General features: G+C 38.5%; 1 protein-coding gene across 1 annotated transcript; it reads left to right on the top strand.

Moving 5' to 3' along the window:
* Positions 1-1,748: 1,748 nt before the first annotated feature.
* On the top strand, positions 1,749-15,957 carry slc2a9l1 (solute carrier family 2 member 9, like 1). The gene is made up of 12 exons (XM_084744246.1): positions 1,749-1,829; positions 4,204-4,299; positions 4,384-4,544; positions 4,634-4,758; positions 4,836-4,965; positions 8,451-8,599; positions 9,703-9,890; positions 9,988-10,098; positions 11,283-11,384; positions 13,225-13,300; positions 13,412-13,539; positions 15,717-15,957. Exons 1-12 carry the CDS (start codon positions 1,806-1,808, stop codon positions 15,900-15,902), a joined length of 1,476 nt encoding a protein of 491 aa, XP_084600372.1. The 5' UTR covers positions 1,749-1,805; the 3' UTR covers positions 15,903-15,957.
* The last annotated feature ends 4,604 nt before the right edge of the window (positions 15,958-20,561 follow it).

Genomic DNA, 20,561 nt, shown 5'->3' with positions numbered 1-20,561 from the left:
TAAGTACATTTTTTGAGTATCTGTACTTTACTTGAGTATTTGTTTTTTTGGAAACTTATTACTTTCACTCCACTACATTTCAAAGACAAATATTGTACTTCTCTCTCACTCCACTACATTTCTACGAAGGTTGTTGTTACTTTTCGACTGAGCTTTGAAGTCAGCTGTTGGTGTTTTTTTCTTTTCTAAAATGCAATTGGTCACATGCTGTGTTCCTCACAGAAAGAAACCAATCACAGTAGCTCCTCTCAAATGGGACTGATGTAAAAGCAGAAATACGTCCAGGTGCTCTGTAACAAGAACAAGCAAACTCTCCCTTTTTCATTCAAACAAAAAGTGGTAATGGTGACGGCAGGAGAAAGACAAAATTAAATCTCAAGATGTTATTATAATTATTAATTATTCCAGGTAGCTTTTAAAGTTGGACTGTTTTTATTGGGGTGAAAAATATCACATAATTCATGTATATACTGCCTCTGAAGACAGAAAGAAATCTCAGTTATTTAACAGACTTGGAGAACTCCTTACAGTTGGCTTCAATCTAATTTTATGATGTGATTTTAATACAGTTACATCAGAAAATGACAATAGCTGTACCTTTTGGTTTTTGATTGTATTTCTATGCTGAAGTTTTTATAGGTGTTTCTATAGACTTTGTGTAGCAGAGTGGTTCTACAAGCATCAGTGCATCATTAGATGGTTTCAGAGAGTTACAAGCTTCTGTAAATGCATCATGAAAACAATACAGCATGTATTGATATTAGAAAATGTACTTTGTAATTTGTACTTTTGAATACTTAAGTATTTTTAAAAACATGTACTTTTGAATACTTAAGTATTTTTTAAAAGCAAGAACTCTAGTACTTTAACTCAAGTAACATTTTGACTGGGCAACTTTCACTTGTAGTTGAGTAATATTTGACCAGGAGTATCTATACTTTGACTCAAGTACTGGGGTTGAGTACTTTGTCCACCACTGGCTGACATGGATGTAAACTGTAACTTACTGGAGGCATACAGCTTTGAGGCAGTAATTCTATTTTTCGACTGCTCTGTTTTATTTGACCATTGACAGCTGACTTCTCAGACTTCTTCATCGGCTGCCAGGAACCAAAAACTACTTCAGTTTGAAAACTTGTTTCATCTTGGGGACAATGTATATGGAGATTGTGTTAATGTTGGTGGGACTTTGCAAATCTCCTCTGGTTACATCTGACAGTTATGGTGGCATTGGATCAGGTGCTTCCATTGAGTGCACGCTTCTAAACATGTAGTCAAAAGCAATATGTACAGTATATCCCTTCAGTTGACCTTTATCAACTTACACTGTTGATTTTAAGTCCTTCAGCCTTTACCTGGGTTCAGAGTGTGCCACTACATTCAAAACTCAACTTCTGTTCTTTGTCTTTATTAATGTCTTGTTTGAGATCCCACTGATACTTCAAAAGGATCTTGAAACATTCAGAGTTCAGAGATTGCTGTCTCTTTGCAGCATGTATTTTCCCCATCACAATGATGCAGTTGTTTAGGTCATTCCCTGTTTCATCTCTTAATCGTGCTTATCAGACAATTTAATAGTCTGAATTTAATAGTCTGCTTGATCAGATCAGTGTCCTACACAGTAACACCTCACCACCTCACCCACAGGACATGTCTTTGTCAAGGCTTCAGATTAGTTGCTGGTTTCTTTGTTGTTTCCTTCTTGTCAGAAGGTCTGAAGGGTTAATGATAACCAACTTGACATACTTAACAGAGTGCAAACGTCTGACCATTACCACTGTCAGGTTCATGCAAGTAAGGACAGGATGGAAACTTTGCTGCAACAGCTGGTAGGCGTTTTAATCAATTCTACTGAATTTGTTTAATAGGAGACAGTTTAAAACTTATATACACATGTATTCATGTTTACAGGATAGTTCAAGCAGTAAGAAAACATGTTTGTGTCAAAATCATTTGTTAGCATTGCTGTTTATCCTGTATAAACCTTCAACCTCTTGGCGCAAGAAATTTTTATGTCTAGGGTAATATTCAGTTAAGATAATCACAATTAGGGATGCAACAATACATTCAACTCATGACTTGATACGATCTCTGATACTGGCTTCACAAAACGATTTTCTCGTATTTCTTGCAGACAAATTATGACGGAAAAATATTCCTGGAATTATTTCTCAGACAAAAAACACAACATGTCTGAGGTAGGGTGTAGCTGCAGAACACAAACTATGCAATGAATGTATATTTTAAAAATGTATATATATTTAAATATATAAAAACTACAACATATATTTTCTCTTATACCTTTTTAATTGATTTTTTTTTTTTTTTTTATCTCTGAGGTACGGTAAACTGCAAAACAACCCATATGCCCTCTTCTTAAAAGTGCAAATGAAATTATATTTTTATCTGAAATAACAAAAAATTAATAAAAATTGGAATTTTAAAACAAATCCTACATCATATCATATCATATAACTAAATGAATAACACAAATAATTGAAATCTCTTCAAATTAACAAACTAAGGCGTGCATGTGTTCCTAGTTTGAAAGTGTGCTCTCAGCTTGGATTGTCCTTTTAACAGTTTCTTTGCTCAGGTGGTGTTGAGTTGAGTTTCTCACTATGTTGCCAGGTGACAAGCTGCATCATGTTGGTTGCGCTGCTTGTGTAGGTCTATTATTTGCACGCAGCCTGAGTCTTGTCTGTGATCTTCCCCCCCTCTTCATTTTTTTTTCATTCTTGGTCCAGGGGCATGGGGTATCCTGCCCTGTCCTGCCCCTTGTACCACCAGTGCACAGCGGGATACACCTATCAGATGTGCCCAAGTGCCCTCATTAATTCACCGACGAGTTTAGGCCAAACATGCAGCAAGCCTTTGGCCTTTAGCCTTTCACCTTTAGGAAGCAGGTGCGCCATGAACCCAAGCGATGGCAGCATGACAGCGAATTTACAAGGAGGAAAGATTTTCAAAGCCAAGAGACAGATATCCTGGTTCGAGGAATGAAAGCACAAGAGTGCGCAACATATGGAGACAGCAGGACGTCTCCAAAACAACTTAATGTGGAAATAGTTTATTTTACATCAACGCTTGTAAAAAGTAAAACAATAAATGAACTGCAAATGTCATGCAGATATGTAACCTGTTATGTTTTACACTGAAGCACCTTGAAAATGTATTGGATCTTATAATTCATTATTATCATTGTCATTATTATGCAGCTCTGCTGGCTGAGGAGTGGGGGAGAGAGATGGTACAGTGGAGAGGAAAGGTCACGTCACGGAGCAGTTACACAGCTGACCGTTCTCCTTTCCTCTCCTCTTCCTCCTCATCCTCATCTCCTTCATCCCGCTAACACTACTAAGAGTGTAGGGAACATAATTTGAAAGTGTTTCTGAGGTTTGAAGTGCACAGTGCACAGTATATCCAACCAGCTCTGTCAGAAGCACACATACCCTTTTCTCTGTGAGTTCGGCCGGCCTCCTGCAGTCAGATATGAAAGTAGATTACACGTTCTGCTCTTTAAAAATGGCTTTGCGATTCATTTGTCATCTCAACCGATTTCAGTCATCACACATTTGCATTGATTTTTAACTGTCTCACGATGCATCGCTACATCCCTAATCACTATGTGTATTTGCATCAGTGTGAGTGTGTGCATCAAGGAAAACAACTGAAACATTTTACAGACTGCAACAACCGTCTGTAATATTAGTTTAAGCCATCAAACATGGCTGATAAAGTGAACACAAAATCTAAAATGGCCAAATAAACGTTAGATGACACATGGAGTAGCGTCACATTCTAAACAAAATGAAGAAATTAGAAAATCAATTATAAATGACAATGACTAAAACACATTTTGCCTGTTGATCCTAATATATCATGCTTGGGTGCTGATAAACAGTATACAGGACACTGATGTGCTGCTGCTTGACTTCATTGCAACTGCACAATTGTAGATCTGATAAACCTTTCTCAAGATAAGCAAATTACATGCATACAGACAGAGATTCCTTGCTTCATAGTTAGATTAAGCATATCTTGAAACAATTCTATTATTGGTGTCTTTGAGTGAGTCTGCATAATACTTAATATCTACAAACCCAAATGACAAAAGGACTATACAGTTATAGAAATTAAGGAGGTTACAATTATTAGACCTATCTATTAAGTCTTATTTTCGCTCTTCACTCTGCTTTGTAGACCCGTGGTAAAGCTCTGCTCCTTATCATTGTTTTGGGATTTGGTGGAAGCTTTCATAATGGATACCACATTACTGGACTGAGTTCTCCATCACCGGTGAGATACATCAAATATCCTCCTGTTGTTTGTTGATTCATCTCTCTGTCAGTGTGAAAAGTAAGTTTCACTTGTTTTCTCCAGTACATACAGGACTTCATCAACAGCAGCTGGTGTGACAGATATGAAGAGCCTCCACCTCCACAGATGATCACAACAATATGGTCTCTGATTGTCTCCATGTTTGCTGTCGGAGGAGTTTTTGGTGCCCTCAGTATCAGGTTTGTCGCAGACATGCTGGGAAGGTGAGTGAGAAAGACTTTAGTATTCAGTCCTGTAGCCCAAAGAGACATGTGATGTTTGTTAGTGATGGGATGTTTTTTTCCTTCAACAGAAAAAAGGCCATGATCTGCAACAGCTTTATTTCCATTGCTGCAGCAGGGATTGTGCTCTCAAGTAAACATGCCAAATCATATGAAATGATTATTGTGGCAAGGCTCCTGTTTGGCTTCTCAGCAGGTAAGCCATATTCTGTGACAAGCATAATGCACATCATGTTTTCACTTGACTGATTTACATCCTCTTATGACCTTCAGGTTTGGGACGCAGCACCCATTTAATGTATCTGGCAGAGATTTCACCCAGAAAATTAAGGGGTGCAGTGACTCTGACCTCAGCGACCTTCTCGTCACTTGGCAAACTGTCTGGACAGTTTTTTGGACTAAGGTATTCACTCACTGTCAATGTTTTTAAGGAGATAAGAGTTGTTTTGATCATTTCAGAGCAGTGGTTCTGAAACTGAGGGCCGTGAGATAATTGTCAGGAGTCGGCATGTGGTTGTGGAGAATAAAATAATATATTGTGGCAAGTAGCTGTGGCAAGTATTAGCGCTTTCATGACGTTCAATATAAGGGACAAACATTCAAAAATATAAAACATACAGTCACTTCACTAATGTTTAAAAGATACATAGCACAAAAATGACAACAAGTAACACAATACATACTAATTGATAACATAAATCACAATGTTCTGACCAGTGACAAACTAACAAAAAGTAACATTAGCATTTTGTAACATAAAATAGCAAACCTTTTCAAAATCTCTTTATTGGAGCTTTTGCACAGGTTTATAAACATACAATGCAAAATCCATACATGCTCAGGGTCTGTTAATTATCTTAGAAGGAAGCTAAACCGATTAATCTAACTAGAGATGCTCAGAGCCCCCCACGACACACCTGACCAACTGCATCCTGATTTAGAGAAACACCAACTATCTCAAGTTTAAAAGGTGTTTAGTAAATTAATAGCTAAAGTCAACAAAAAGGCAGGGGGGTTATTTGATCAAGGTGGCCTGCATTGAAGGAGTCAGTTAGGCTGTAAATAATAGAGATAAAGCATTTTTGTTGTGACTCCAGCGTTAAAAAGTAATCTATTGGTAATTCAGAGGGGCAGTTATGGAAAACTGGACTTAACTTAGGAAACTAATGTCTGATGTCTGATTTTGAAAAAAAAAAAACATGTTTTGCAGAGAGAGGCTGTAGTGACTTGACAAAACAAAAAATCAACAAGCCACTGCAGGGCATCTATACCAGCACTTGACTAATTGATGTGTCTCCTTTGTGCAGCGGGTCAATTAATTCACATTCACAAGTGTCTGTGCAGCAATACTCAAATGTGTTTATTTGTACATCTTCTGGTCCATCACAATAGGCGTAAGTTGATCTACATGTACTTATGTCCATTAATAACTTACATACAAAACAATTGTCGGCCACGCTACACCTGACGGTCAAAAAACTGTGTGCTTCACCGGTAAGCAACACCTGTCAAAGTGATTACTTCCTCCTCTACTTATACATTCCCTACACTCCACATACCACCTACTGTGCACATAACCGGACTACAAGTGACCACATATTTTTATATATATGTACACCCATACACATGAACATAACACATAGATGGCTCAACAGAGGCTCTGCAAAAGACAAAAATATATTGTTACTGTAAAGATCATGAATGTTCTTTATGCATCTGTGAAAACAAGCATGGAATATACCTGCAGTTAATGAGGGTCCAAACATACAAATATCAAAAACTGGAGCATGAGGAGAGGCTCTTTGAAGACTGTGACCGGCTGGTCAGCGTCACATATCTGTTTCTACAACGAGACAGAGCAGCTGACAATGTCGCAGAACAGCCATAAGCTCTCTAGTTCTTCAGGCTAATGTTAGCCAGCAGCAGACTGCTGTTCACAGAGGGACAGTTAAAATCTCACCTCCTGTTCTGGCTGAAGAATAAACAACCTGTGTTGATGTGTCTCCTCAAACATTTTCTCATCCAGACTTGTTTAACTTCAGCGTCTGTTTTACTGCAGCAAACTGTTGTACTGCGTTGTACTTTAGTCTGGTTTGTTTAAATCTGCTTCTACAGAAGATCATGTGAAATTGCATCCTGCGAAATCCTGCAAGACCATGTTCACCTGATTCATAATCTTAATATAAAACTATAATACAGCCTGGCTGTAACCTGGAGGAGAAAATTTAAATTGTATTTAATGAATATTTAATAGTCAGTGTTTAATTTAATTTTTACAAGAAAAGTTGCAAAAATGTTTGTGAATGCTGTCAATTACAGTTCTTAGAAAGACTGAAAATCGGAATCGGACAAAATTAGAATCGGCAGGTCAGACCCTGCAAAAAAAATCGGAAATCGGAATCAGCCAAGAAAATTGAAATCGGTGCATCTCTACTGAAATATTTTCTGAACTGGGTCCAAATTTTAATAGACTGTATAAATACTGGACTTGATTTGAGGGAAACAGGCAGTGGCAACTGAGAGCATATAACTGAACACGATGAGAAACTTGGTGAACAGGTGATTGTTTTGTACAAGCCCAAATAAGAGACCTATTATCTGGATTTTGTAACCAATATAGAACTTTCTTGATAGTACAAGCCCAGTAGTAGTGTTTAAAGTACCTTTTGGTTGACATAGTACTGCCCTCCAAATACAGGCGGCCGTGTTACTCCATGTAAATGAAGAAATTAGTTTATACAAGTTAGAAAAAAAACTTTTTCTTAAGGAAAACTGGAATGTGCTGTATCAGATATAGAAAGTTAGGTAAGACGATCATCTTGACCATACCTACATGACCCTTTAGGGGGAGGGATAAATTAGACTAATGTTGCATTTTTTTTAGTTGGGGGGCAAAATTTGGAGCAAAATTGTCTTTTGAGGATTTAGTGTTAAAAAGGCCAAAAGGTATTTAAACTCATCATCCACCCATCTGAGTGTGTGAATTCCTCAGCCATGGAGTTAAGTTGTAGCAACTCACCTTTATTGAAGTTCAGTTTGTGAGTTTTTGATAATTCGTCAAATTGATGCAGGGTGTGCAGAATGGCTGAAAGGGAGTTACCTTGCAAGGTAGCTGGATTTGCAAGATCATGCGAGAATCCATTGTGCCAGGCTCCAAGTTATCTTGTGCCTGCACCAGAGGTGGTGTGAGCCAGTCAGCGTCCCAGGAGGGACTAATGGCAGCAACGGGTGTAGTTTTAGGTGCGCTAACAATGAGAGCTGTCCTTGGAAACAACTCATCTTGAACAAACAATGAAGAGGTTGGTGTAGATACTGTGATAGCATCAGTTAAATCAGAATTGGAGAGTATTTTGTCACAATGTATAGTTAAAGCAACAATATTTAGGCATGTGTGAAGCAACTGCAACTGGTAGTTCTCACCTCTATTATGCTACATTTAAATTCATTTAAAGAGACAAAAGACATCACAACAAAAGACATCGCATTCTGCATGAATTTGGCAAACTCACAGGATATAAATGTAACCCCCCCACCCCCCCCACCCCCGTTGGGCAGATGGCAGGTTTAAATACCTGGGAATTTTTAGCAGTAAATCCTTAAAAGACATTTTTGCCCAAATTTCCTGTGTCTCCCTAAAGAAATGTGAGACTGATGCGCAGCATTGGTAGTTTGTCTCTGTACTTAATGAGTGGGTTTCTATATCTGTTTCAGCATATTCCAGTTTTCCTTAAGACAAGTTAGAAAAGATTTTTAAACTTTCAGAAGTGCGCAAAAGGGGCTTCAAATCAACATGAAGAAGTAGAGACAAAGATGCAGTTTTCTTCAATAGAAATATTTAAACTAAGCTCTAATGCAAGATTTCGCTTTCAATTTTTGTTTGTTTTTCAGTGAGATCCTTGGTCGTGAGGATCTGTGGAACATCGTCCTCTGTGTTCCTGCATTTTTCTCAGTGGTTCAAGTAATAGTGTTGCCTTTTCTTCCAGAGGCTCCCAGATACTTATTCATAGAGAAAGGTGATGAAAAGGCTTGCGAAAAAGGTTGGTCTATTCCCAATTTTCAAAAAGTACTAGACCAAGTTTTTACAGCCTTTTACAGTTTAAAGATTTTCTTTAAAAAATGGATAGAAGGGAATGTCTTATTTTATTTTTTCTGATGTTCTTATATTTTGCTGTGTTTGGGTTGTTTCTGGGTGTCAGCCTTTGGGCAACGGTGTATAGACCACAAGCAATGCAGCCCGCAGGATGTAAGGTCAGGATTTAACTTATGCAAGTGGCCTACGCTGTTGTGAGCATTTACACTCACAGGCAGGTATGTCTTTGTCTCTCTGACACTCTGCCTGTCTTGTTGGAGCTGGAGCTAACACATGTTGAACAACAGTTACTTTTACTGAATGCATTGCACCGCAGAAAAGAGAGAGGATGTTTGGACAAGATGGTGAGTACAACTACAACTAATCAAGGCAGAAGGAGGTGAGGAGCAAACTCCCAAAAGTTCCCTTTTTTTCTTCCAAGCCCCATCCTTTTTGAGGATATTCCACTTTAGGGGAAAACAGAAATGTCAAGGATGTCACATCAGTTTTATCCAGATAAAATAGGTTGGAGGTATATGAAACTTAGCAGAAACAGAGCCAGGGTGAACAATTATTCAAGCAAGTGCCACATTGCTCAGCCCGTTTGCTGACACATGGAGCAGGTCAGGACAACCTCAGATAACTCAAGCAATCAGCTGTTTGCTCACTCAGTCATTCACATCGCCTCCAGTAAGGAAGTGGTGTGAACCTTGATGGCTGTGCTCTTTATTGTTGCACCAAGTTACAAGTGGGTAGTGGATAAATTACGAATGGTGATTTAACTTGAGCCAAATTACATATGTTGAACACACACCTGCTGACCAATTAGAAAAGAGTATTCACCCAGACCATGGTATAAAGAAATCTAAGGGACAGTTAAATTGATATTAGGTTTTGAAATGATAAGAGGTGATATTGTGGAATACTTGTGACAATGTAAGCTGTGGTTTACTCACACATAGAGCATTTTATTACTTTGCACAAGAAACAACCATTCAAACACAAATGAATTAAAATGTTTTGCATGTGAGCAAAGGGGCACATCACTCATCCTGGTATGTCTCATCCTAGCTCTCAAGAGTTTGTGGGGCCAAGGTGACTACAAAGAAGAGATGGACGAGATGTTGGCAGAGCAGGTGGCCATTGAGGCAATCCCACCAAAAAGCCCTCTGCAGCTCCTGAGGGACAGGCATGTCCGATGGCAGCTTATGTCCTTGTGCATCATCTACTTATGCAACAACCTGTCAGGCATGTTTGCGGTAAGGATGAAATGTCGTATTTTACGCTAATTTTAGCATCCAAACATTGGTGATTATAACCTCTATTAAATCAAACCAATGCTTCTTTTCTTCCCAGATCAACACCTTCTCTTTTGACATCTTCCTGAAGACAGGTATACCGAGAGACAAGATCCGTTATGTCACACTTGGTATAGGAGTATGTGAAATCATAACTTCCATCACCTGTGTGAGTAACTCCCCGAGTCTAAGTTCTGTGGAGTGTCTCTCACAACATCTTCACTGTAGTCATGATACAAGCCATCTTATCTTGGCATGTAAACGTTGCTTTTTTTCTACTTTACCTCCTGGAATGTTAAAGAGGTGCTGCACACTCAAACATGATTTTTTAGCTGTAAACTTTAGCTGTAGAATCCCCCAGCTGGCTGGGGCAGGGTCTTTCTGTGCGGAGTTTGCATGTTCTCCCCGTGTCTGCGTGGGTTCTCTCCGGGTTCTCCGGCTTCCTCCCACAGTCCAAAGACATGCATGCTAGGTCAGTTGGTGACTCTAAATTGCCCGTAGGTGTGAATGTGAGTGCTTGTCTGTCTCTATGTGTCAGCCCTGTGATGAACTGGCGACTTGTCCAGGGTGAACCCCGCCTCTCGCCCAATGCCAGCTGGGATAGGCTCCAGCCCCCCACGACCCTTCTGGAATAAGCGGTTACAGAAAATGAATGAATGAAAGAATGAACTTTAGCTGTAAGCTAAATTATATACTGTTATGAAACATGTCAATGCTTGTGTTATTATTGACATTTCTGAATAGATTTATAAAAATTTCCATTTGTTGTGTTGAAAGTGGCTCAAAACACGACCTACTGTTTTAAATCATCCTGAGCCTTGCAAGGCAATGTTAACATCGAGTTGACCATTTGGGAAATTTATATTTAAGGAAGAATATAAAATAAAATCATAATATATAATAATATAATATAAATATATGCATAAATATATGCTGTTTGAGACTTATCGTTCACAGAAGTTTAAAGTAGAAGCACCACTGTGTGTCTGTTGGCTCTGAATCTAATGTTATCGTCACTTCCCACTCCCTGCTGTGCTGAACTTGGTGTTTTCTTATGGGACCAAGTCAGAGCCTTGACATCAAATAGCAACCCTGTGCATGCTTGACATTCAAACAATCATTCTTTCCATGCACGTTGGCTAAATGAACTGTATCTATGGTCATACTGTGTAAGAAATTACATCACCTCTAGTAGTATACAGTTCTGATTCATATAGCTATTTAATGGCTTTTAATGGCTCTATTGAGGAGTGTTAGCATGGTGGAGCAGAGCAAATGATTGACAGTGTTTCCTTAGTATATTTTTAAATTATATCATTGTTTTTGACCTCTCTCCGTCTCTTTCTCTCTCAGGGACTGCTGATTGAGTGCACAGGGAGGAGGCTGTTGTTCTGGGGGGGTTATGGTGTCATGTCTGCCAGCTGGGTGATTGTTACTGTCATGCTCAACCTGAAGGTAGACCTGTTACCCATTAGTCATGGATCATTAGGAAATATGTAATTTAAGAATGGTTCTGACCCAAGTTATAAAACCTTATTCCAAAAAAGGTGGGACACTGTGTAAACGCAAATAAAAATGGAATGCAATGATTTGCAAATCCTTTTTGATATCTATATGGTCGAATACAGTACAAAGACATGATATTTAATGTTCAAAATTATTAACTTTATTGTTTTTTGTTAACATACACTCATTCTGATTTGATTCTAGCAACACGTTCCACTATTTGCCCACAGTTTTTCACAAAGTGGTGAATCTTGTCCCATCTTTGTTTGTGAAAGGCTGAGTCCTTCGAAGATGCCCTATTAATACCCAACGATGATACTGTCACCTGTTAGAAATTAAACTGTTAACCTGTGGAATGTTCTGAACAGGTGTTTTTTGAGCAGTCCACACTTCCCACTCTTTCGTTGCCCCTGTGCTTTAACAAAAATGGCTTCTTAATCTGGAATGACCATCCCTCAACAGAGGAGGAGGTCTAAAACACAATCTATCAGCCACTAACAACGCAGTCTTAAGATCAGTCCCCAAGCAGGTGAACACCCAGCTACACGCTACACTCAGGTGACCCTAATGACACTTAATGGAGGAGTGGATACATGAGTCACATGCCTCTCTCACAACTCCACAAAAGTTTAATACCTGAAACTCCGCACTAGTCAGTTAGAACTGAAGAAGCCTCTTGGATGAGAGGCGAAACATCTTTGAGAACCAAACCAAGTCCAGTTGTCTATGATAAAACTTTACGAATGTCATGACCTGGATGACTAAGAATCTTTAGAGACATCTGAATGTTATCTCTAGAAGAAAGACAAAATACATTTCCTACCTTGACTGAAGTACAGTTTGATGCATCAATCATGATTATTTATAATGTATTATTATTTGTCTCCCATTGGGACTGGTGTGTGGAGTCAGAGACGTTTGGTTGTGTTTAACATGAGCATCCTCTACTGGGTCGCTGCAGACTTGAGGGGTGCTGTTGCCACTCTGCTGTATCCAGACCATGTGCAACTGGGGAAGTTTATTATTACAAAGTTGGCTGTGAGACCAAAAGAATAAACGACTGGGTGGAGCCAAAAAGTGACACATTTTATCACACTATGCATGAAAGAGTGCTGAACCGATCCGGCGGCATGGCACTCCTAATCTCAGAGACTTTGTTTATCAGAGGAAATGATATCTTGTTTTCTTGTCATAACAGGTTGATTATTTTGTAATCTCAAGATATCAAAGCGTGTTTTCTTGTGATAATGGGTTGATTATTTTGTTATTTCAAGATAACAAAGCTAGTGTTGATAGTTTTACTATCTTGAGATAATGGCATTAAAAAATGCAAGTATGGCCATTATTTGCTTCCATACGGCAGCATTTCTTCCTAGAACCAGGTTACCCTTGATAATCCAAAGATTTCAGTATGAAGAGTTTTCACTGGATCTACCAGCAATAGTCCCTGTTAGCACAAAACATAAAATTTAACTGACCTCTCTTTTATTGGGATGAAGGCAAATACCTCAGAAAATACATATCTCAAAACCTCAGCAGATGAAAGCATGAACTATCTGCATGGCCTGACACAACGAAGGGTTAGTGAGAAAATATGGCTTGTAATTTGGTGCCATGGCAGTAAATATGAAAATGTACTGCCAACAGAACTGAAACAGACCTGTTAGGCAAAACGCACATCAGCTATGACTGCAGCAGTGTACAAAGGCAGCACTTAAAAAATGCTCTAAAATGTGCCAATATAGCAGAATGTATTGATATTCACTACTACAAAACTGTCTTCATGCAGGATTCCAGCTACTGGGTTCCATACATTAGTTCTAGTTTGTTCATCCTTTTCATCTTCTTCTACTGCGGAGGACCTGGTATGTGCTTGATACAGCTGATTTTTTTTTTCGGAGGGGGAGGGGGGTCAACACATTACACACTAAGATTTTGTTTGTTAAGATAGTAAACGCAATCACTTGTGTTGTCAGGGGGAGCTTCAGCTACTCTCAGCAGTGAGATCTTCATTCAGTCCAATCGAACGGCAGCAATGGTCCTCGTGGGGATCCAGCGCTGGGTGCTGTTCGCTACGCTGGGCCTAGTCTTTCCATTCCTTATTGTGAGTACAATGAATATGAATTCAAGCAACATACTAAAGTTCACACTACTAATATTGCTTTTGAAGGTTTGTATTTTCACTACAAAATGGATTATTTGTGGAGACGTATTTTTATTTAGTTGTACAGCAACAGTTTTGATTGATTATAATTAAGATTAATGACAGAATAAATATCATTAAGTGTATATTAGGTATTTGAATATCTGTAGAAACTGTATTTAAAAAAAATATATAAATGCACACTTTTGGTTTTGCTGTAACTTTTAATGAGATGTAGTAAAAACTATAAGAGTTCTATAGTAATTTCTCTCAAATTTTGTTAAAGTTGTTATCGTCATCACTATACTAACTATGGGATCATGCAATCACTTCTATGTGTGTGAGTGACATAATGGACCTGGAGTTTGTCAGGAGGTAATCTCAAATACTATTAAACCAATCAGCCTAATTTTTTGTGTAAATTCATGACTGTATGCTGAAGGGCCTCTGTGATTGAGAATGTTTGAAAACTTGAAAAACTTTTTTAATGTCTGCACACAGGCAGCCACAGGCATTATGTTTTTGGGTCATTCCATTCTTGTGAATGTGATATCTCAACAACCCCTTCAGACAGTTTCTTCAAACTTTGCACAAATGACCAGTTGGACTCAGAGATGAACTGATTAGATTTTGGGGGTCAAAGGTGAAAGGGTAAGGTCACTGTGACCGTCCAGTTCTCGTTAGGGCAATATTTCAGGAATGCTTGGAAGGAATTTCTTCAAAGTTGGTTTAAGCATCAACTTGGACTCAATGATTAACTGACTAGATTTTGGTGGTGAAGGTCAAGGTCTTTGTGACCTCACTAAACACAATATTGACCATAACTCAAGCCCTACTGAGTGTACTCTTCTAAGCAAAGTCTGTGTTAAAGACCACTGCTCATTTGCTAAGATAATCCATCTACCTGACAGGTGTGGCATGTAGAGATGCTGATAACAGCATTATATTGGAACATGTGTGTCTTGGACTGGCCACAATAAAAGGCCACTCTAAAATGTGCAGTTTTATCTTGAAAAAAGGCATTAATAAGGCACTGAATCATGGATATTTCATATATACATGCCAGATTTTTTGCCCAGGACCTCAAACTCACAAGCTATCCTACTCTGCCTCTGATTGGCCACTACTTCTCACCCTGGTTTATTTAACTGGTTAGGTTAGGGCATGAAGAAGGATTGTTACGGTTAAGGCTCATTTATGCCCCCTTTACGTACAAAAATAGGGATTCCAGTTTCAAATGATGTAACTGTCACTGCCCACATACTCCTGTGCCTCCTTTATGTTGGCACTGATACAAAGCTATACATACACTAGGAGGCGCTGCTCAAAGTCAAAAGTTAGTCCAAAGAAGTAAAGAAGAGTCAAAAGTTTCTGGCAACAACAAACATGGCAATGTTGGAGGAAGATGTAATAATGTACCTCTTGAGAAAAAGGCAAGTGTGGAGGCAGCATTGTTGACAGCAGTGGTCTATGCAACCATTAAATGGCTTGCTACATGTGGACAGAGAATTTCTTTTACTACCTAACTGATGATGGACGTCATTTTGCAATACCTTTGGATTTTTAAAAATTGTCTCGCTTGATCTATTGGCTACACAACCACCCTGCCCCCATGCATTAAACGTGACATGACTGTTCAGACGGCGGGCGCATTGCAAAATATCAGACACTTATCCGATATAGTAACACCTCTGAAAGCAACCCAGGTCAGATTTTAAAAAATCAGATTTCATGTGACTTGAGCTGTTCACATGGTCATGAAAAAATCAGACCTGGGTCACATGTAGGCAAAAAGATCGGATTTAGGTTGCATCTCACTGCCGTGTGAACTAAGCCAAAATGACACACCTGTCAGGTGGATGGATTGTCTTAGCATTGGACAAGTGCTACTTTACATGGATTTTAATAATTTTGTGAGCATACTGTATTGTATTGTGCATAGAAGAAGTCTTAGATTTTTTTTATTTCAGCTCATGGAAAATAAGAGCAAAAACAAAAGTGTTGATGTTTTTGTTGAGTATCTGTGTCATATGGTACCAAAAGATAAAAACCACCTCAGCACTTTCACAAAACACAAGACAACACATGAAACTCATTCTGAGCTCACTCATCTTTACCTTCCTTTTCCTCTGTCCCAGAATGCCTTGAACTCGTACTGCTTTGTGCTCTTCGCTGTTGTGTGCCTGCTGGGATGTCTTTATACCTACTTCCTCCTGCCTGAGACTAAAGGGAAGACGCTGCTGGCGATCTCTGAGGAGTTTAGAGCCATCACTGTCTGTGGGAAATCCTTCTTCGAGGAAAAGAAAATGGAGACCAAGTTATAAGGCAGTTCAGATACAGAGAGAAATAATGAATGACTCTGTGTGACCAGGACAATAGGACAATATTTATGCTTTATCAGTCGATAAACACTAAATATTATACACAGGAAAAACAATAAACTGGAAAAAGAAATGGAGCTAAACAAACCTGTGAACTGTAATAAACTCTAGTGTCTTATTGCATATTGTTTACAGATGTATTTTGATACCAATGATGTAATTCTGTTGTTTTTATTTTTTTTTTTCTATTTCCAGTTGTTATCGCACACTTTGAACATCAACTTTAACACCTAGAACAGCAAATAAGCAAATAAAATAAAGAGCTATACTTTTACACTTAATAAACACATGTCTGAGAAGAAAAATAAAACAGGTTACATCCCATGATTTAACTGATGTATTTAAATATGAAATTTTAGTATCCACCAGATTTAAATGTCTTACTTAATGTCAGTGGTAGAAAGAGTGCTTAAAATCTGTACTGAAGTAGAAGTACTGTTACATTACTCAAACATTACTCAGCTACAAGTAAAACTACTGGTCTCAAAATATACGTAGTACAAAGCATTCAGTCAGAGGTTTTCCCATCTCCTCCAGGACTTCTTGTTCTTTACACTGAAGATAGTTCCTAATGACATCAGCTGTATGTTTGGGGTCGTTCTCCTGCTGCAGAATAAATTTGGGGCAACTCAGACGCCTCCCTGATGGTACTGCATGATGGATAAGTATCTGCCTGTATTTCTCAGCATTGAGGACACCATTAATCCTGACCAAATCCCCAACTCCATTTGTAGAAATGCAGCCCAAAACTTACAAGAACTTCCACCATGCTTTACTATTGCCCGCAGACACTCATTATTGTACCGCTCTCCAGCCCTTCAGCAAACAAACTGCCTTCTGCTACAGTCAGATATTTCAGATTTTGACTCATCAGTCCAGAGCACCTGCTGCCATTTTTCTGCACCCCAGTTCTCATGTTTTCATGCATAGTTAAGTCGCTTGGCCATGTTTCCACATCGGAGGTGTGGCTTTTTGGCCACAGTTCTTCCATGAAGACCCGTTCTGGCCAGACTTCTCTGGACAGTCGATGGGTGTACCTGGGTCCCACTGGTTACTGTTAGTTCTGAGCTGATGACACTGTTGACACTGACACAGTTTTGAAGGGAAGTAAGCATAATGTGCACTAAGTTTCCTTGGCTGACCTCTGCGTCTGTGGTCCTCAGCGCTGCCCGTTTCTTTGTGCTTCTTCAAAAGCACTTTGAACAGCACATCTTGAAACCTCAGTCTGCTTTGAAATCTTTGCCTGGGAGAGACCTTGCTGATGCAGTAGAACTACCTTGTGTCTTGTTGCTGTTGATCTCTGACATGAAGAGTTTGGCTGCTCCTCAGCCAGTTTTAAGTCTCCTACACAGCTGTTTCTGTTTCAGTTAATGACTGTGTTTCAACCTACATATGAAACTGATGATCATTAGCACCTGTTTGGTATAACTGATTAATCAAACACCTGACTATGATCCTACAAAATCACTGACTTTGTGCAAATGTACCTAGAAGAATTGATGCTGTTTTGGGTGGTCAAACCAAATATTGATTTGATTTAGATTTTTCCTCTGTTCACTCACTTTGCAATTTGTAAATCGATAAAAATAAACAATTAAATTTTATATTTGTGAAAGCATTCTTACTTTACAGCATTTCTTCACACCTGCCTAAAACTTTTGCACAGTACTGTCTGCTATACAAAGGTTGTTGAGTTGTGTACACACATTTTCCCTTGTCAAACCCAGAGAAATATGTAACTTATTCAAGGTAACATGCCTTTACTACAGGCCACTTGTGGCTATAACTAAACAGGTATCTGTACTTTACTTGAGCATTTATTTTCATGGCAGTATTTTACTTTTACTCCTTGCATTTTACACAAATTTCTGTACTTTGTACTCCTTACTCTTTCAAAACAGGCTTGATACTTTAGTTTCAATGCATTTGAGGGGAATTATTATTGAAAAGATTACTTGGTGCATATCACACACAGTTTAACAAGACATGAAAGACATAATGACAAGATGGAAAAGCCGTAACATAATGTGAAGGACATAACATGACAAACAAGATGTAACAAGCCATAACACGGCGTGAAAGACATAACAAGACTTAACGACAAAAACGTGATATGACAAAAAAGACATTAAAGACAGATCAAGATGAAAAGGACAAGAGAAAAAGACAAAAAAACCATAAAAATAACATAAGACATAAAAGTCATAACAAAACATAAAATGATGGAACAATATGTAAAATAGGTAACAAGACCAAAACAATGTAAAAGATGTAACAAGACAAAACAGACAAGTGAGGAAAACTAGCAGAGAAAAGGGGAGGTTCAGTTAGCTTTGCACAGGAACAGCTACTAGAAATGTCCTTCAGAGACAACCTTTTACTTTTACACTTTGAGTACATTTCAGAACCTGTGCCTTTTCACTTTTACTTGAGTAAACAAGTTGAATTAGTTCCTTACTTTTACAATCTTTCTTCTGGACTTTTGCCACCTCTGTCAATCCTACACAATGGTACTGTTAAGTCTGCCCATCTGGCCCAGCCTGAAATATTTTACATGCTGCTGGCCTTTTCCTCTTTTAAGGACATCAGGTGCTGTCTTCCATGTATTGTCTTGCTTGCTTATACAGTGTGTTTTATGTTAATGCACTACATTGTGTCAGCATTTTCTACACTGCCACAACAAGAACACTAGAATCAGAACTGCCTACTGCACAGTTTCTTTCTCTGGATTTTTTTTACTCTTTTCTTGTGCCTTCCTCTAATGTAGTCCCTATTCCTCCATCATTAGTGTGAATTCTGCAAACCACAGTAAGTTCTGGACTGTGAGTCCTGTTCTCCTCACCCCCAGTTGGCTCTTTGAATAGCTCACTGGCTATAATGATATATATTTGATTCTTTGAAGATCTCCCCTTCCTTATCACTAGCCAGCAGCTGCTAGCAGCCACAGGGTCTTCATTAGCTGCTCCAGCCCACAGTCCAGCACTGTGGGGATGGGAGCTGTGATTGGAAGAGCCTTCTCGGTGTCTTTTGGCTAGGCTGATCATTCTGCATGGATGTCCTGCTGTGTCTTGTTAACACTGGAGGAGGATTAACTGGAGGATTACTTGGAGAAACCATTGTGAATGACTTGCTCTTGCAGACCTGGCTAGTGCCTATGTCCTATGCCAAATTAAATGCAATAATAATAGCACAATGAAAAGCAGTAAAGTAAACTGATTTTGGTCCAAGACAATCATGTGGATCTGTATTGAATCTTCCTGAGAAACATTAAGTAAGGATTCAGCAAAGTATTGAATGAATGGGCCTCAGTGGCTTTGGTTTACAGCTGTAATGGCTCAGTTACATCAACAGATGGCGATATTAATCCTCAGCTGAGATGCATTCTACTGAGCAAGGCTTCACAGCACCCACATTCAGAGCCAGTCCTGAGCTCCATGGAGCCTTTAGCAAAATTCTGTTAAAGGGCCCTCCGAACTAACCAGAGAGCCAGTCACACCTGACACCCCAATGCTTCCACTACAATCCCTCCTCCATTCAAACTGTTTGCTCCATCTGTCAGTCAGAGAATAAGTAGATCTATGTAGAACAGAATAAGATGCAAAATATATATAATAATATTGACATTAAAATAAATAAGAAATTTCAGAATACATAAAATGTAGAAAACACTAAAACATAACACTGAGATTTTGGTCTGCTGCCTGGTAATTAGTCAGGTAACTGATTATAAAATCTATATTTAATCAATCATCACTGTCAATCCACTAATTTCCATCTGGCATTAGTTCAAAGCTGTAATCAGTGTTGGACTGTAACTAAGTACATTTACATCAAGTACTGTACTTATTTTATACTTTACTTCAGTTCCATTTTATCCAACTTTATGCTTCTACACCACATCCAAGAGGCAAATACTGTACTTTTTAATCCACAATATTGAAAAAAGGCTGATTTTTCAGAGATTCATGGTTCTCACAGGACAGTGACACTACAGACATTTGATGATCTTATGGACCATGATACATTGCTGTAAATTTAAATTAGTCAAGGGGGTGACACTGTAGAAATCATTAGCTGCGAGGCCCAGCCCACAGGAGAAGCTGGATGTACCTAGTTACTGTAATTGTGCAAATAATGTAAAACCTTCTTTTGTAAAAAACCCATATCAGGGACAATTCATTACTTCTTGTACTTCTTACTTCTATTAATGTCTGATTGCCAGCCATTACTCTTTAAATACACAACAAATAGCTGATAACTTGCTGTAAATACCTTCCACAGAATGATTACTGTAAATCTAATCACAGTACCACAGTACTGAGGCTGTATTGTCATTACAGTAATAATCAACATGCTGTATTGTTTATCACAACACTAATTCAACTACTGTAGAAGGCATCACTGTATTCATTTTAATAAAAACTTTTAATGAAATCTGTAAAATGAGGATACTTTTTAAATCACAAAAATGTTATTTATTTCATCAGTTCATTGAACTTTTAAATATTTAAATACATTCCAAAAACATTAGGAACTAAAACAAGTGTTTTAGTTTGGCTGTTTCACATTAATCAGAGTTCAAATTAATGCTGAATGTTCTCT

This window comes from Lutjanus erythropterus, chromosome 2 (genome assembly GCF_056507025.1).
Source record: "Lutjanus erythropterus isolate fLutEry1 chromosome 2, fLutEry1.hap2, whole genome shotgun sequence".
Taxonomy (NCBI): domain Eukaryota; kingdom Metazoa; phylum Chordata; class Actinopteri; order Lutjaniformes; family Lutjanidae; genus Lutjanus; species Lutjanus erythropterus.
Note: the sequence above shows the minus strand (reverse complement) of the source record. Positions and strands in the feature narration are given on the sequence as shown.